General features: G+C 42.0%; 1 protein-coding gene across 1 annotated transcript; it reads right to left on the minus strand.

The window, feature by feature from the left end:
• Nucleotides 1-4,426: 4,426 nt before the first annotated feature.
• LOC138971232 (F-box only protein 47-like) lies at nucleotides 4,427-19,482 on the minus strand. Its single transcript, XM_070343920.1, has 10 exons — nucleotides 19,262-19,482; nucleotides 16,269-16,439; nucleotides 14,551-14,718; nucleotides 14,064-14,140; nucleotides 8,930-9,116; nucleotides 7,764-7,934; nucleotides 6,395-6,550; nucleotides 5,875-6,017; nucleotides 5,380-5,539; nucleotides 4,427-5,186 (listed from the first exon to the last, which is right to left on the minus strand). Exons 1-10 carry the CDS (start codon nucleotides 19,386-19,388, stop codon nucleotides 5,089-5,091), a joined length of 1,458 nt encoding a protein of 485 aa, XP_070200021.1. The 5' UTR covers nucleotides 19,389-19,482; the 3' UTR covers nucleotides 4,427-5,088.
• Nucleotides 19,483-19,517: the final 35 nt, after the last annotated feature.

Genomic DNA, 19,517 nt, shown 5'->3' on the forward strand with positions numbered 1-19,517 from the left:
CATCGATGAGGTTGTGTCCGGGGTCTCTCTGAATAAGCCCACCAAATTTGAAGCAGATCCATCGAGAACTTTGGCCGTGCATCGCGCACAGACAGACAGACAGACACACAGACACTAGTCGTATATATATATAGATGTCCTTCATACACGCCGTAAACCCGGCTGCACTAGGCAAAATCCAGTGTCCCGGCTGCGAACCAGTGAGAGCCCCCAAACAAGGTGATTTTCTCCCCAAAATCACATCTAGCGTTATTCATAGTCCTTATTTTCCAAAAATAATAGTTTGAGGCAAAGCGTAAGTATTCATTTTAACTTAATTACCTCTACCCATTTCTTTACTTTGGGAGTCCTTCGCGCGTTCTGGGTTAGGTTTCTTTCAAATTTGTTGCGCATTCAGTGCAAATTGTCAGTTTGAGACATAATTAGGAAAAAAATCAACAACGAAAAGTACTTTCATGAACGGCAGTTCAATCATCTATTATGCATTCATATTTACACCGAGTTTTAGCTTTGGAAGTTAATTGGTTGGAACTGCGCAATTCATAAATTGATGTATACAATCAGAAATTCGCCGGCTGCGATTCAATGTTCCCCTCGGCTGCGATCCAGTGTTCTCGTCGGCTGCGATCCAGTGTTTACAAAAAAATACCTTTTCAAGTAGATTGACTCAGTTTAGATGGCTTTTGGTGGTGTTTGACCCCTTGAACATGTTTTTGGAGTGTTCGCGAAGGACGAGGAATGGGGTGATCTACTCAAAGTGCAGAAAGTTGAGATAATCAGATACCTTTTCAAGTAGATTGTCTCCACACCGTAGAAGGAAGCTAAGGCAAGTTCAGTATACGTGCGGTCACGTGGTACGATACGGGCCCTCGAGTTTAAGTGTTGGCGGGCTGGCGGGTAGGATTTTCACTTAGTATTCAATATATACCAGTCATTCATAACTAATTAATTATATTATGTTTCTTGCGATGTTAGCTTATCCCTCCGTCATTCCTACTATGCTCAGTAGCAAACCATTGGCCACTTCCACCCCCACGAAAAAATCACACCTGTGCAACACCTGCGGCAAGATGTATGCCAGAAAGTGGGCCCTGGAAGAACATGAGCGCCATTATCACAAGATTGGCGGTGGTTCGAGGTACACATGCCCGTATTGCGGCACGATGTATAGTTAATAATGCTGAATCAGAAAGGGTGCTCGCGTACGTGTGTCCGACTGATGGGGGGACGGAGGGAAGGAGCGAGAGAGAGAGAGAGAGAGAGAGAGAGAGAGAGAGAGAGAGAGAGAGAGAGAGAGAGAGAGAGAGAGAGAGAGAGAGAGAGAGAGAGAGAGAGAGAGAGAGAGAGAGAGAGAGAGAGAGAGGAAGAAATTAACATGGCGTGAGCACTATCATTTGCAGGCTTTTTGTGTGTTTTAATTGTTTTGTTTTTCGTATTTGTTGAAAGTATAACCCATGACTCTGCTTTTGAAGTTGTAGGCTACAATATCAGTACATAAAGTCTGCAAATGAGCAGAGTTGTTTGTAGAATATATCTCTTTAGAAATGAAAAGGATTTCCTAATGGATGCTAATCACATTGTTGCTTCCATATGTCAGACGGCTGCGTGTGTGCGTGTGTTTGGTGAACTTTTCACGATCTCTTCCATCAAAGGAATAAAGTATTCTTGCAAATAAGTTTCACTTTACGGCGGAAACATCTGCTACCTCAAAGAAATCAACATTGAAACAGCCATTCAGACTGTCATTTGGAGGCTTTTTGTGTGTTTTAATTGTTTTGTTTTTCGTATTTGTTGAAAGTATGGCCCATGTCTCTGCTTTTGAAGTTTTCCATCAGAGGAATAAAGTATTCTTGCAAATCGGTTTCATTTTGCGGCGGAAACATTTGCTACCTCAAAGATATCAACGTTGAAACAGCCATTCAGACTGTCATTTGGAGGCTTTTTGTGTGTTTTAATTGTTTTGTTTTTCGTATTTGTTGAAAGTATGGCCCATGTCTCTGCTTTTGAAGTTGTAGGCTACAATTCCAGTACAGACCGATAGACATGCAGCAGTCAGTCAGCTCGTCTTATTTTGGCGAAAATCGTGATCGAAAGGATTCGCAGCAAGACTGGGAACGCCGCAAGACTTAGTTTGGAGTATTTTAAAAACTGGGATCGGCTACTTTGTTTCGCTCGCCGATCCTACGTTTCGGCACGCTCATAAGATAATTGCCTATGTCATTTTTTGATGTTTTGAGAAAAACGCAAAAAGCTTTCTTTGGTTTCTGAACAATCTGCCTATCCCATTTTAGTTATAAGTTGCAAACTGCCATCTCGAGCGGTGACAGCTGGATAAACGAGAGATAAAATGCCGACAGCAACATTTTCAATCAGCACAACTGCATAACCCACAAAGAGCTTTTGCATACTTTCACATTCTCAAAACAAGTCTTCCTGTATCGTAAAGAACAAGAAGAGCAAACGCTCGATCGAGTCACTTTCGCAGTTCTGAATATTATATGAGGCATCAGATGGACAGGAAGAAATTGCTATTCACAACACAATGAGTCACGTTCACATAAAATTTGAGCCCGGTCACTTTTATAGTTTCCGAGAAAAGCCCAACGTTAAGTTGTGTGTTGCCGAACAGAAAAGGCTAGTTATCTCCCTTGTTTTTCTGATAACGTTCGTAAAAGGCTACAGATGTAAATACTTTGATGTAAAGAATAATCCTACAAAGTTTCAATCACATCCGATGAACTTTGTCAAAGATATAAAATGTCTAATTTTTCCTTTGACGCTGACCTGTGACCTTGAAAAAGGTCAAAGGTCAACGAAACCATCGTTAAAGTGTAGAGGTCATTGGAGGTCACGACTAAACAAAATATGAGCCCGATCGCTTTGATAGTTTCCGAGAAAAGTCCATATAAAATGTCTAATTTTTCCTTTGACGCTGACCTGTGACCTTGAAAAAGGTCAAAGGTCAACGAAACCATCGTTAAAGTGTAGAGGTCATTGGAGGTCACGACTAAACAAAATATGAGCCCGATCGCTTTGATAGTTTCCGAGAAAAGTCCAACGTCCGGCCGGCCGGCCGGCCGGACAGACTAACACTGACCGATTACATAGAGTCACTTTTTCTCAAGTGACTCAAAAAGTGCATAATTCAAGAAACGAGATCGGCAGTTTTGCTTACGTTACTGTGACAATGGTTTCTGATGGTCTGAGGGTTTGTACTCTCTAACACATGATATATACCTTGACTGACGGTCTTCTTCACTTGGTTATGATTGTTTCTTTAAAGACAAAAACAGGTTTCTTGATACATTATCTCTGATTCAAACAAGACACACTGAGTTTGTAAAGGCAAGGATTTTGTTCATCCCACTTTCTTCCAGTAAGAATGGATCATACACGACCCATCACCATCATCTCTTTACACTGTTGTCCAAAACTTAATCCAAGAAAAGTTAAGAAACATATTTGGAAATAAACTTTGCTGATCCGAACCCATTTCTCCTGAACCCAACACCCCCCAAAACACACACACACACTCTCTCTCTCTCTCTCTTTCAAACGACTTTTGATCCGAGGTTTGTGTCAATGTAAGTATTTGAAAATCAAAAACAGCTAGGTATTATGTAAGCTCACCCCACCCCACCCTCCTGCTCTCCGCATCAGCATGTCCACACAGCATCCTTCATTCACACCCCCCCCCCTTTTAACCACAAAGAAGAAAACGAAAAAGCGTCACGTTTCAAACCAATGCATACAGCAGCTGAAGAATTCAGGAGAAAAACACAAACACAGAGAACTATAATGCTTTTCTCTTTCAGATCTTAACACATCCCTGTTGCATGTTTTCACTATCTGAACAGCGCTGTAACAAACATCTGAGTGTTGTTGATTTTTTTTCTCTGCATACCCAGTAGTGTGAAATCACATAATTTATCGAACATGTACATTTGATGCCTGGACGAATACCGAACAATAGTTTTCAGTATGTTTTTCAAAACGGGATAACAATAATATATTCTTTGAAAAGAAAATTAACATATTCTTGTTCACCAGCCACAATAAATAATAATTGTCTTCTGCTTGTTTTATGTACATTTTAGAAGATCAATGTTGGAAGAAAGACACGTACTCAAAATATGTACTATTTAGACATCCTTTCATGAAGAACGATTAACAAATATAAAAAATTAACAACCTTTCAATATGTAACAGAATAACAATAGAATGATTAACAAGGTAATAATATCATAGGAAGCAATTCAATGCATGATGACATAAAGACGACATAAAATATGCACCTGTGCTCTTGTCGGAAAGTCATTAAGGAGTTTGTATGTGGGGATGCGTGTGCAATCATGTGCTTGCGTGCGTGCGTGAATGCGTGCGTGTGTGTGTGTGACAGAGAGAGAGAGAGAGAGAGAGAGAGAGAGAGAGAGAGAGAGAGAGAGAGAGAGAGAGAGAGAGAGAGAGAGAGAGAGAGAGAGAGAGAGAGCAGGGGGAACAACACTGGCCAGTAGTAACACAAGTGACAATCATAAATATATCAACAGAAGGATGCATCACAGACTGCATGTATCTAAGTAATCAACATAACCATAAATTCAGAAGAAAAACTATTTAACAGTTCTACACAAATACTCATTTTCAGGTACCCAGTACGTTTTTCACCATACGTGCAAACCGAAGCGAACACATACAACTGGGCAACTAGGTTCACACAGGCAAAACCTTACCATACAAGAAATGAAAAATAAACTTCTCAATACATGTAGGCTATCTCTTGATCTTTGTGGAGTTAAACAACTCAGCCACACAGACCTCCATGAAAAAAAAATCAGAGAAAAAGAAACTTGAGCAAAGTATAACAAAGTATAGGATCAATAAGTTATTATACTGTACATGTATATTTGATTGGGTAAGTGAAACAACGCCAATGAATACTCGACCCTTTTAATGCCTCAATAAATTGCACTGACATATATGCACCAAGGTGGGTCACAGCAGTTCAAGGTGTAATAGGAAATGTTCCTGACATGGCCTTTCTCTTCGTTATTAAAAAGAGTGTCATAACGAAGTGTCAGAGAAGCGGCATCAAAGCAGTTGTTGGAAGGCGAGGTGAATGACTGTTTTGGAGAACTCGGTAAATGCTGTCACCAAGTAAAACAATTCTCTGTCGTCACCCTCATCGTCTGAAACAAAAACAGTAATTATCAGTGATGTTAATAGACAAGAAGTTTAAAGCGCTCACTCACATTAAACACTACAACACAAATTCTTGGAGTGCAACGAAGTCCATCTAAACATGGAAGTAGTCATTCATAAAAGAATAACAGGTGCACGCAACAAAAATCAACAAATATTGTAAGACATGTGAATTCTGACCTGTATCGTTGTAGTCATGTAGGTCGAAGATGCATTCTTTGAACATGTCCATGAGACTGTTGACAAAGCTGAGCCTGTCCCGTGAGTTCTCCATGGAGTGCAGTATGGTTTGCACGTTGTTCATCACAAACCCAAGGTCATAACCATGCTTCACGCTCACCTGAATGGTACACACAACTTTCAGCTAGAAACAGATGGACAATACAAATGTGCTTCAAATTATTCAGGTCAGCATATGATAAGTAGGTATTAGCGGAATTGTTGCAGTTGTAGCAGTTATTGAAACTGGTGTAGCTATATACACTATACAGCAATGACAAAAAAGAAACAGGCGCACTTATAGTATTATCCTTTACACAGACGCACGTGCACACCGACACACGCACGCACGCACACCGACGCACGCACACACACACACACACGTACACACCAACCCCCCCCCCCCACACACACACAGAAAACGAAGCTATAAGCAAACAAACGGAAAAAACTCACAATGCAAAAAGAAGTGATGATAGAGCTGAGCTCTGTGATACGACCGTTGATGGCTTTACTGATGAGCATCTTGGAGGTGAGCTGCTCGCCGCATGCAATCAGCAGCGACGCCTTGTTCTCTCCTATCCACTCCTCGGGACAACCTGACACAACCACATAATCGTGAAAAGCTTTTTATGACGAACCAAAATGTAAGAAAGTACAAATTGATTTGAGGTACATGTACTCTAATAAACAGACATGTTCGTCATTGCCATTGAAAGAAGAGTCAACCCTTGAAAATGGAGCATGGCTGCGTAAATGGCGGCGTAAAACTGCAATACAAGTACTATCCCACACAAAATCAACAACAAAACAACATGGGAGCTGCAGCCTAAGCAAGAAGAAAGAAGGAGGAGTACAAAAACATCAACACCATCAACAACAACAAATAAGATACCACCATCATAACAGCAACAACATCAACGATTGCCAGCCCACTCATGAATACATTACAGTACAAGTCGAAAGGTGTACTCACTGGTCATTTCATCGAGAATGCTGATGAGCTCGTCTTCAGTCCACTCCTTGCTCTGTCTGTGCAGCGTACCCAGGGCGCAGGATATGCCTCCAAAGTACTGCCCCGTGAAGGACGGCTCCACTGGCATCCCGCACATCAGGTACCACTGTATTGTTCCTTCAATACAACACACAAAACAATTAGATTAATATAGTTGAACCTGCCCCAGGGACCACCTTCCATAACGACTTCCCTGTACGACCCCACACATCAGGTACCACTGTATTGTTCCTTCAATACAACACACAAAACAATTAGATTAATATAGTTGAACCTGCCCCAGGGACCACCTTCCATAACGACTTCCCTGTACGACCCCACACATCAGGTACCACTGTATTGTTCCTTCAATACAACACACAAAACAATTAGATTAATATAGTTGAACCTGCCCCAGGGACCACCTTCGATAACGACTTCCCATTACGACCACCCATAGGGGTTGCGGACGATTGTTTTTGCTGTATGATTCACCTTTCCTAAGCAACCACTTGGTTTGAACGACCTCTTTTCGTTAGTCCCTTGGGTAGTCGTTATACACAGGTTTGACTGTACTACTACTACTAATGCTAATAACACATTCCTATATAACGCTATTCACCGCCAAACAGAAGTCTCAGCGTACTTCACAAAATGTATTGGACATCAAAATTCAACATTTCACACAGACATTATTCAGGCATTATACACAGCATACACTGATCATAAGGAACCACCAGTCTTTTTTTTAAAAATTAATTTATTTGCGTCCCTACAATGTTGTTAGAATATATCAATATATTGTCAATACACTGTTATGTGCAAACAAGCGACGCTGGGTGGGCAGTGGCGGGTTAGCAAGTGTGCATGGGACCAAGAAACCAAAATCTAAAATAAGATCTAATGACAAAGGCAAATAAGCGCTCTAAATATAGTCAACAACATTTAGTGAGAGTTATGCAGCACCTGAGAGTATAATACTCATTGAAAGGAACAATCGGCTTTAACCCTCAATGAAAATAAGATAGTCAGCAGCTTTAAGGGCAAGTCAGTTCTCTGAGGATTGCCTGATTAAAATTTTGAGTTTCTTTTCTCTGGGGAAAGTAAGATGCCTTTATAACAAGCTGCCGATGTTTGTTTTGTTGTGGGTGGGCTTGAGTTTTCCAAACCCTTGGATCTTTTGTGTCTGCAAGAACGTACACAGTTGTATCTGTACAAAGACAGAGAGTCTGGAAAAAAAAGTTGACGTTTGCAAACAAATCCATTGCCAAACTGGTTTTATGCCAGATGCGCTAACCACTGAGCTAAGCCCCCTAAGCTTCCCCATGCTGTCAGAACATCGCCCACCAACCTTCATTAGCAGCCCCGTAGAGGAGATAGAGGAGCCTGGCCTGTTGCACAAGGGGCCAGGGTTTGAGGACACGTGTGAGCCAGAAAGCCTTGTCTGCTGTGCTGCTGCAAGGGTCCAGGAACACGCGCCGCAAGAAACACCGCACCTCGTACTCCAGACCTACGTGAGCACCTGGTACATAAAACAACTCATAACAATTAGTCACTTAAAAAACGGAGAAGACTACTTAATGGGCAAAAACAGTAATATCTGTTGCGGGGTCTTTTGATCTGACCATTGGGGGGAGTTTCTGGCGAATTTGAAGAATCTTGGGAATTTAATGTACCTCTAGACACACACGGCACAATTTGCTAAAAAACGCATCACAAATATGTTAATTAATTAAATCAAAGTATGGGAATGTGCTTCAGGGCGCTGATTTTCTCCGGTGAGGGAAAAAAAAGTAGTCGATAGACGCTGTCTGGACGATGACGCCGTCTAGTGCCCTCCACGACACGTTTGCCTGGTGACAAGCATCACATGCACAAACATGGGAAAGAATTCAGTGGAAGTAACCCAACCCAACCTCACATGGAGTGCTCTTTCTTTGCCTGACCTACATTTACTGATTAAGCTTTTAAAACGCTTGATTTTGCAAAGTGAAGGCAGCTAGTCCTCCGACGTAGTATTTAGTATTAGCTTGTAATGCGTAATCTCATGGTATAACTTTTGAAGCAATCTGATGGCTTTTTACTTAGGTATTAGGTACTATTCTTTCAAACTACAGTATACTGTATTATTTCACGATGCCCTTTAATCAGGGAATACTTAAGGTGCTCATATGTTTCTTGCAAATCCGAACTCAATTGTGCACTGTTGAGTACAAAAATGTAATGTACATAAAGGCAACATCATCACCACCCAAAATAAGAATGAAACAATTAATGTTTGATATAATGAGCAAACAATTATAATTTTCTTCTGTGGTTACCATTAGGCAGATTTGGTCATTAAAGCAGATGTAACATTCCTTGTCACACACATTTTAAACAATGTTGCCGTGTGCAGATCGAGTCTTATTTTAAAATGATCATGATAGTTCTGGTTTGTTTGTTTGTTTGTTTGCTTGCTCAACGCCCAGCCGACCACGAAGGGCCATATCAGGGCGGCATAGTTCTGGTACCTACCTGGCTTTGAGCTGACGACGATCTTGATGTGTTTGAGTATGGAGGTGTGAGTGCAGAGGCAATCAAAGGACCGCTGACACTCGCTGTCGTCCCAGCCCGCAATCATCGTGTGAAGAAACCTGCCGAAACACAGCTCCCCGATACACCGCGCGCGGTCCTTGCAATTCTCCGTGTTACGGCACATCATCTGCAAGAAGCAGGTGCGTGCTCATTTAATTTAATTTAGTTAAGGATGTTGTGAAGAAATATGTCTATATTGAGTATGTTATGTATATAATGTACACGCTGCTATATGTGTTTTTCTGCCTGTCAGCTTTCCGCGATGTGTACACGATAAAAGTGAAAGTATGGTATATATCTGGTTGAAACAAACATCAAGGATGTTGCAATACAATTTCGTGAATAGGACAAATGTCCTGACCTCGTCAACATGACTAGGACATTTGACCAGCTTCATGAATTTCCATAGGACATTTTACATGACCGACATTGTGCTCATACACATTACCGTCTATTAGCAGCTGTTTTCTCTGTCTTCTTTTCGTTTTTCTCTCTCCTGAATTTGGGTTGCGTGTACCTTAAAGGTCCTTGTCTACATTTTTATACCGAAATCGCCATTTGACTATTAAAATGCAGAGTCTATTATCTACAAATATCAACAATACACCCCCTTTCGACCAGGAAAGACGAAGCCAGTGTAGACGTTTGAAAATTCATTGTAGTATTCCAGCGTAGTACTCATAGTAGAATATCCTTATTTGGAAAATGCCAAGCGCAAAACTCCTCTCAAATCCCGTGCATTTCGTGCGTTTAAAAAAACGCGTGGACAGCGCTCCAGTGTCAAACTGTTGCTGCACTTGTTTGGGCGTGGCTATAAGCATAGTGACATGAATTTGATTGGTCAGTATTTTTAGGCAAAGCACATGTCCTCAGCAAACAGAAAACAAAATATTGGAAGCGTGAGTCACGCTACCCAAAAATAAAATCTTTTTTTACATATATTTTTTTTTCTATAACTTTTTTCCCCATGGAAAAGCCTATTGTGGTTCTTGTGCCTTGGCTGTGTATTGGATTGTCATTGTATGCCTGCATTATTAGTTGTCAGTAATTATTACATGTGCTGTTTGTTCTCTTTGCCTGCGCGCGTATAGTATGTTGGTTATGTTTGGTCATAGTATGTTTGTTTATGTTTGGTCGTTATCTTTGCCTGTGCGTGTATTGTATGTTTGGTCGTTTTCTTTGCCTGTGCATGTATAGTTTGTTGGTTATGTTTGGTCGGTTTCTTTGCCTGTGCGTGTATAGTATGCTTGGTCGATGTATGTATTGTAAAACGCTAAGAGTAGACATTTTTCTAGAATAGCGCTATAAAAGACGGTTTGCATTATTATTATTATTATGGTTCATTCATCATCATCTGACATAACTTTTTAGCGAAATCTAACCATAAGATTATTGAAAAAAAGCAAAAATGTAGACGACCACCTTTAATATTAGTTAGTGTGTTCCATCAGCTAAAGCTGAAACGAAATGTTACTACTAGACTTAGGCAGGAAATAGAGGGAAGTGTTTTAGGAGTATTTGGCAACTATACATTTTGAAAATTTGCTAATACGTCTGTGTGGTTGCTTGCTCTCTCTCTCTCTCGTTGTTGTGTACACATTTTGCTGAATGAGAAAAGGGTCATACAACAGTGTTGTGTTCTGGAGTGCATAGCTGTACATAAATCTAAGCGCTTCGAAGTATACTAGCGGAAAAAAGTTAAGGACGGTTCACACACGCAATCACAGCAAAAGAACGAATGAACATATCGTACGGAAATTTGGAACACGTTTACTTCAGTCAATGTGCAACGCAACTGGAAAATTTGGGTTTATTTCATCGAGCGGATTCGGTTATTCATGTCCACAAACAGCAGAGGGGTCACAAATAAACATAACAAGTCTTTCATGAGGTCAATAATGGGTGTGTCCGCCACGTTTGCGCTCAAGTTCACCACACCTTGACCGCATAGAGTTCATAAGCTTCGTGAAAAAGGCCTGTGGAATGGCCTGCCACTCCTGTTGGAGCATCTGCAGCAGCTGCTGCAGGTTTCTGGGAGGCTGGTGGTTGGCCCTCACCTGCCTGTCCAGTTCGTCCCATACATGCTCTATGGGGTTCATGTCTGGCGAACAGGCAGGGAAATCCATCCTGACGACCCCGGTTTGCTGGATGTAGTCGTTGACAAGCCTGGCCCTGTGAGGAGTAGCATTGTCATCCTGAAACACGGCGTTTGGGCCAATCTGCTGCAGGGTCGGCAAGACAATAGGGGCGAGAATTTCGTCCCTGTAGCGTTGACCAGTGAGATTCCCGACCACATGGTACAGGGGGGGTGCGTTGATGAAGGCTGAAGCCCCCCCAAACCATGACAGAGCCCCCGCCGAAGGCCACCCTCTCATGCACTGTGTAGTCTTCATAACGCTCGCCCTCACGCCTCCAGACCTTGCGCCGGCCGTCAGAATGGTACCTGGACTCGTCACTGAATAGGACCTGAGCCCAGTCCCGGCGCGTCCATCTCAAGTGGCGGCGACTCCAGGCCAGACGAGCCCGGCGATGAGCCTGTGTCAGCAGGGGACGCACAGCAGGACGACGACTCCGCAGCCGGGCGTCATGCAGGCGGTTGCCGATGGTCCTCTCACTAACGTTGATGTTAGTGGCCTCCCGTAACTGCCCTCTGATGACCTTGCAGGTGGTGGCCCGGTGCTGCAGCGCCTGCCGTTGGATGAAACGATCTTCCCTAGGAGTAGTCTTTTTGGGGCGACCCGACCTGGGCCTCTCCTCGACATTGTTTGTCGTCTGGAACCGTTGATTTAGCCTTACAATGACTGAATGCGATACACCAAGTTGCCTGGCCACTTCGCACTTGGATACGCCGTCGTGAAGCCAGGCAATTGCTCTTCCTCGGTTGAATGTTGTCAGCTTCCGTCTGGCAGGCATGGTGAGGAGATGGCAGCTCGCAGAAAATCGGCGGCTTATAAAGCCGAGTTCGTGATCACAATTCACACTCGAATGATTGTCCTTGCATGTGCACAACAATTTTGCCATGTTACCTGCCTTATTCTACCCGTGCGCACGCCAAACAACAGCCTACTTTTTGGCGATTTTGCTATTTTAGTCACGTGCTGCAGCTCTGCGCCCGGGAGTCCCGTGCAGTTTTCCTGCTAACACAGCATAACCTACCCATTGGTGTGTAGCATGCGACAGCCATTTGATTTTGCTGACGAAAGAACAGGGTGTTTTAAACAAATGAAAGTCAGCGGGGAAATCAGTGGCCCGTCCCTAACTTTTTTCCGCTAGTATATGATCGGTGTCACGATCGGGTGACAGAGACCAAGAAAGTGTCACTCAGTGGAGTGCCTGTTCTTGGTCGATTATGATAGAAAGCGCCTGTACGTGATATTGGGCTACAGCAGAGTTTGCTGACAGTGCTCAATGAACACGGAGGGTTTGCTGCGCACGAGTTTTACAGTGGAGGTTTCTGCTGTCATAGGGCTGACGGTTTTTCGCTGACAGCGCACACGGGATTTTCAGGGATTGAGTTTCTCGTGTCTTTTTTCTGCTTGGGGAGGCAGAATTGTGTATAGCTGGACTGGTTTTTGTGACAAGGTCAGTCACGTGTTATTGGCTAGGTTGTCTGAGAGAGACACAAGGGCGGCGCACTTGACACCCAGCGGCAGAAGGGGAAGGATCTAATACACAGTTTCTAGAGTATGATGGTTTTTCACCGAATATTGTATTCGGCACTCTAGGGGAGCTTCCACTAGTTTTTCCTGTCTCACTGCCAGTACTTTGCTGAGGACAAGTCGTCAACTTTCCTTCGTCGGCGATGGCTTTCGCATAAGGATTCGACAAGGGGTTCTGGAGGTTTTTGGTCACTGTTGACGAACAGAGGCTGTTCCAGGGAGGAGGCGGACTTTGCTTCCATTGAGAGTACAATCATAGGCTTTTGAGGTAATAAATCATTATTTAACGCTGTTGATGAGTCTGTGTTTGTGGAATGAAATACTCTCTGTTGTTCTTTCCAGGTTAGCGCATAATTTACTCTCTGTGACGCTAAAATACTAATCTGTATATGGTTTTTGCAGATAGGGAGAGAAGGACGGAAAATGGCTGTTTTGTTGTTGTAAAAAGTCCGTTTTGTGCAGGCCCACGTGCTCGATGAGATATTTAAAGATGACATGTTTAAGGTGGTGGGTGAGGGGTAGCTGACATGTTGAGTGCACCGATGCTTTCTGTTTGCAGCCTTCGCTTCGCTTTGTTACGTGTTCCTGTAACATCTGCACGGCTGACTTTGGCGGGACCTGTTGAAGCTACGCTAACCAGGAGACCGGCTAACCAGGAGACCGGCTAACCAGAGGACCGGCTAACCAGCGAACCGGCTAACCAGCGGACCGGCTAACCAGCGAACCGGCTAACCAGCATACCGGCTAAGCAGCAGCAGCAGAAAGAAAGCTAAGTGCACCGTGTCTTACGCACCCCGTTGACCACCGTTGTCTTTTCTTATCTGTGATTTCATTGGAGTAGTGACAACGTGGGGTGTGTGACCCCTGCACGAACTAGAGCTTTTCGAACAGAACATTCGCATTTAACTATATTTACACGGGTTCAGCGTGTTACTATAATTTTCTATATACTACTGGCATTTTGTCAGTGAACACTGGTTTTTTACGTGTTGAGAACGTAAAAGGAACATATTTTGAGTGAAGGCTCGAGGGAGGTGGAGAGTTTATACATAAACAGGCGTCTGAAACTTATACTTTTGTTGACTCTATTTAATTGTATGACTGCGAGAGTGGATCGTGGTGTGGTTAGTTAATTAGTAGTAATTAACCGGTTCATAATCACCTTAAGTGATATATTGAAACGTGACAATCGGACATCTGACCATATAGGCAGTTAATCAGTCGGACTATAACCGATGTCTGACGCCTAACGACATCCCTGCAGCATCTACAGTTAAATCTTGTATCCATAAATTTGACTATCTCTCTCCCTATTACACGCGCACACACACACACACACACACACACACACACACACACAAGTGGTCATCAGTGGTGACTTCTGCTTCCAAAACAATTCAATGTAGAATACTTACTCTTGTTAGAAAATCGTTCACGATCTTCAGTCTGTCTTTCGTGGCATAGAGACACGTGGACCTCTTTATCAATAAACCTGCACATAATCATAACAATATCAATTTCAGGTAAGTTAATTACCAGCAAAGACTGGACAGGTAAAGGTCAGAGAATGAAGATTTTTTAAATTTTTTTATAATAAGCCTATCACCACCAACGACAACAAACGTTATCTGGAGCAACTGAATCCGAAGCAAACAAGAAATGATCATGGTGTGTGTGTGTGTGTGTGTGTGTGTGTGAGCGCGTGCGTGAGTGCGTGCGTGAGTGAGTGCGTGGTGCGTGCGTGCGTGTGTGAATATAGCAATTATAAGCAAAAAAGGCAGGCAATTGAACTATGAAAGGTATGCCTCATAAATCGCATGTTTTGCCAAAGCAATATCTTTACCCTCTAAGTTGTTTTGCTAACCGCTTGCACACTGGAATGATGGTGACCCCAGGTCTCACCTAGTTTCTTATAGCGTGCCAGCCACTCTGCTTGCCTCTCCACGTCCATCACACCATGAGCTCTAGAGTGGATCCCCAGCCCTCTGGCGTTAATGGTGCTGACACGGTAACACTCAATCAGGTTCCTCATGGCCTTTGAACTGATCGTCAGCAGGCTCAAGTCTTCGACTGCACATTACACGCAATAGGTTTTCACTTCCTTCTCCGGTAACCCATCATGTCAGCCAACATAGATATGTCCAGGTATTTTTTACAAACGATAAAAGCATCCTTCTACTTGAACACGTACCAAAATTCAACAGTCTGGATACCTTCTGTGGAGAGCAGGATTTTTTTCGTTGAATTGATTCAGTGATTGACACCATTGTCAATGTGCACAATCAATTCAGTACAAACTCTCACTATGCACAGACCGCAGCCATGCTGTTAATTTGTAATATAGCGTAGACTCAAGTCAAATGATTTTATAGTTTTGTGTAAAGGCATGGACAGATCTGTGATGGCTAACGTGATGACATGAAGTTAGTTGTTACACAGAAACGAAAGTTTCTTTATCATACTTCAGCGACCTAATATCCATGACTTGACCTTGGGTCAGTTGACATTATCTTATTGAAGTCTGAAACCTTCTTCGGATTTTTTAAACCCATATAAATGATATTTAAACAATGAGATGATATTTAAACAATGAGTGGTCAGATGTTAGGCCAAAAAAAAAAAATGCTTTGGTTACGGTTTCATGGCCAAAAAAAATAGGGTAGGTAGGTCGATTAAACTTTTTTTTTTGTTTGTTTTGTTTTTTGGTTGGTCCCTCTTGAAATGATAAAAATATTTGTGTATGCAGGATATTCGAGGTATTTTCATATTGGTGTATTCGTCCGCTTCACTGCCATCAGGAGTCAAACGAACACACTTGAAGTGAAGTGATTTGATGTGGAAACTTTCCAAGTTTTCGAGAGTCATGCCAAAGTCCAGTTCGAAAGAGTCTTCGGGCTCGGCACTTATTTTCGTCGACCCAACACATTTTATCCTGAACAGTTTGCCGTCCAAAGTTGGATGAAAATCATGAAAAATGTCCAAGGTTGCACTCTTCGAGTACCGACTTATCAGTCGTGTTTGTTCGATATGAACGCACTTTCCGAATACGATTGCAAATGCAGACGACATCTTTTTACGTTCGCGCAACGAACGAACGCACGAGACTGACTTCCCTTGGATATGGGAGTTGTAAAAAGCGGAGTGGTGTCCCTTGTCGGGCTTGTTGTTGTCTGCTCGCCGGCGATCGATGTTTTCTCTGTGCCGTGGTGTTGTCGTTTTCGGTGGGTTTTTGTGTGTGTGTGTGGTTTTTTTGTGTGTTACGTATGTGTTTGGTTCATTTTATTTTTAGCTTTAGGACCAAAAAAAAAGTTTAGGGTCGGCCCAAAAAGTTAGGGTCGGTCGGGAAACCGTAACCAAAGCATTTTTTTTTTTGGCCTTATCAATGCCTGAACAATGGGTTAAGTTCACATTCATGGCTGCTTAGTGAGGTTTTTTTTTCTCTCAAACAAACAGCTACAAACATACAGAAAGAGAGAAAGAGAGAGAGAGAAAGAGAGAGAGAGTGAGAGAGAGAGAGAGAGAGAGACAGACAGACAGACAGACAGACAGACAGACAGACAGACAGACAGACAGACAGACAGACAGACAGACAGAGACAAACACATGCACATAAAACTCACTGGGTAAGTAGCTCAAGACATAAAACTTGACTTCAATGGGAAGGATGTCGAAGTATCCAAGAGGACTCTGGGAGATGGCCTGCACCTTCTGCTCTTCAACCACCTTCACCATCAACCGACTCGACCGTCTCGGCTTCTTGCACGCCGGAAAGTAAGATTTCAGGTCCATTCCTGACACAACATTCAGAATGAATGAACCAACGTCCATCACCTAATTTTACTTGTCATGTTTGGCATGAGTACACAAGCAATGAACACACAAGTGCTCTTGAATGCGCTCATAAAATATAATCATACCCACAAACCCTGTATTGGGTTCTAGTGTTATTGACGAACCTTGTAAAGCATACATTTTAAATATTATAAGGAATTGCGACTGAAAAGAAAAACAACAAAACAACAAAGAAACACACTGATTTTGATTTGTTCAGTGCCTTGTGCATGCCTGCTTTTTATATTTAGTCAAGTTTTGACTAAATATTTTAACATCGAGGGGGAATCGAAACGAGGGTCGTGGTGTATGTGTGTCTGTCTGTGCGTGTGTGTGTGTGTGTGTGTGTGTGTGTGTGTGTGTGTGTGTGTCTGTGTGTGTCTGTGTGTGTGTAGAGCGATTCAGAGTAAACTACTGGACCGATCTTTATTAAATTTTACATGAGAGTTCCTGGGTATGATATCCCCGGACATATTTTTCATTTTTTGGATAAATGTCTTTGATGACGTCATATCCGGCTTTTTGTAATAGTTGAGGCGGCACTGTCACACCCTCATTTTTCAATCAAATTAATTGAAAATTTTGTAAAGCAATCTTCGACAAAGGCCAAACTTTGGTATTGCATTTCAGCTTGGTGGCTTAAAAAATAATTGATGACTTTGGTCATTAAAAATCTGAAAATTGTAATTAAAATTATTTTTTAATAAATCGATCCAAATTTACGTTCATCTTATTCTTCATCATTTTCTGATTCCAAAAACATATAAATATGTTATATTCGGATTAAAAACAAGCTCTGAAAATTTAAATATATAAAAATTATGATCAAAATTAAATTTCCCCAATCGATTTAAAAACAATTTCATCTTATTTCTTGTCGGTTCCTGATTCCAAAAACATATAGATATGATATGTTTGGATTAAAAACACGCTCAGAAAGTTAAAACGAAGAGAGGTACAGAAAAGCGTGCTATGCAGCACAGCGAAACCACTACCGCGCTAAACAGGCTCGTCAGTTTCACTGCGTTTTGCACGAGCGGCGGACTTCGGTCATTGTGAAAAAATGCAGTGCGTTCAGTTTCATTCTGTGCGTTCCACAGCTTGACTAAATGTAGTAATTTCGCCTTACGCGACTTGTTTCTGTATTTTTCTGATATATGTTCATTGTCCATGTCTTGTTTATTTGTTTGCCTTTAACTTCTGTGACTGTCTGTTAGTTAACTGGCTCCTTGTGTGTGTGTGTCTGTGATAAGTGCATTTCATTTCATAATGAAGGCTTGCACACAAAACTTATTTGATAAAACAAGAAAATTGTGCCTCCCCACCCCCTTTCTTGCCGTTGTTTTTGTTGTGCAGTCAATGCAGGCTATGAACTCATGTATTTTGTGACTGCACCATTTCCCATCACACCTGTTTTATTAAGATCTAAACTTGAATCTGTAAGCACTTGGGTCTGTCCATTTTGCCATGACATCACAGAATAAGGAACAAAGATGCTGTCATTGTCAAGGCAACAGGTTGAAACATTTTAGCAATATCAAATTTGAATTATTAAGCTTATCTCTAACTGTTCACACACTGGCACCAAGGCCGGATCAGTTAGTTTGTTAGTGGAAGGGGGGGGGGGGGGGGGGGGCTTAGTAAAGGGAGCGAAGCGACCTAGACGTTTGAGCGAAGCGACCGAAATTCCTAGGGGGGTCCGGGGGCATTACCCCCCCCCCCCCCAAAAAAAAGTGGTTTGTCCAAAGAAGCCAAACGGGGCTATCTGAGCTTAGAAATTCCTCAATCTGTCTTTTTTTTCCTCCCTTTTTGTGGGGGAAGCAATTTTTACTTTTTTATGTTGCCATTTTCTGACATGAAAATGATGAAAATAACATTTCAATTTGAAATTCCACCGGTACTAACTGCTTTGCCACCAGTACATGAACATATTATTTTAGGCTTTATGCAAATTCTGGCATAATAATTAATATGAAGCATTTAATAATGATTGAACAATAATATGCAACAGCTTAAATTTGTTTTTTTTATAAGGGCTGGGCTTGAGCCCCCCCCCCCCCCCCCCCCCCCCATCCGTATATCGCCTAAACATAAATGCAAAGAAAGCTTAAAAAAATAAACATCAAATTTACATATTGAGAAAAATATGCGGAAAAAAAAGGTGGATAAATTTGAATGGGGAAAAGAACATGGAAAAATTAAATGGCGCAGATCTGTGCGAACAGAATTATAAAGTAAAAGAAGTTGTCTAAAACTTAAACTCTGGGACATTGAAGCGGCCAAAACTGACCAATTTTATTTTTGTCTGAGTTATTTTGACGTGTTCTCTGGAACACTTAATTTGACCATCCTATTCAGTCTTTAGGGTATATTATGCAGGTTGCATGCTCAAAAGAAAAAAACCCACACGTGATCTCAGTATCACATACTGGAGCTTTCCGGGAAAGCTCCCTAGTATTAGTTTAAAACAAAAATCTGAATTATTCCAACTGAGTGCGAATTAAAGAACGTGAAATCTTTTTCTCATCAATAACCGGCCAGCGGATTGCCTTTTACTAATGCGAACTTCTCGATCGTGCCAAATTTTTCCCCCCGTATAGATCTGATCACTCCGACAGTCTCATTAAAATCGTGAGAAAGAAAGGACAAAGAAAACACATTGAAATCATAATAAGGTTTCCTCAATCTGAAGTGTACTGGTAATGCAAATGCCAGAAACTCAACACAGAAATATAATAAGATGCTTGAATAACCAACAAAAACAACATTGGGGATTACTTACTGATGAGTGTCGTCTGCTCAAGCCCAAAATACAAAACGTCGTCTGCTCTTGTTTGAAACAAGTCATACACATACGACATATTCCGTGATGATCTACATCTTTCTTCCTCCCTTTTTGTTGACCACATGATTTCAATTGGACATGGATTCAGGGACTCGATAAATCTTCCTTCAATGTTTGAAATTAAATGGCCAAAAATTCGAGACAACGTTTTTGTAAAGTTTGCGGGAGTCGCGTGCGCTTACGTTTATGCGTC

This window comes from Littorina saxatilis, linkage group LG7 (assembly GCF_037325665.1).
Source record: "Littorina saxatilis isolate snail1 linkage group LG7, US_GU_Lsax_2.0, whole genome shotgun sequence".
Classification (NCBI taxonomy): domain Eukaryota; kingdom Metazoa; phylum Mollusca; class Gastropoda; order Littorinimorpha; family Littorinidae; genus Littorina; species Littorina saxatilis.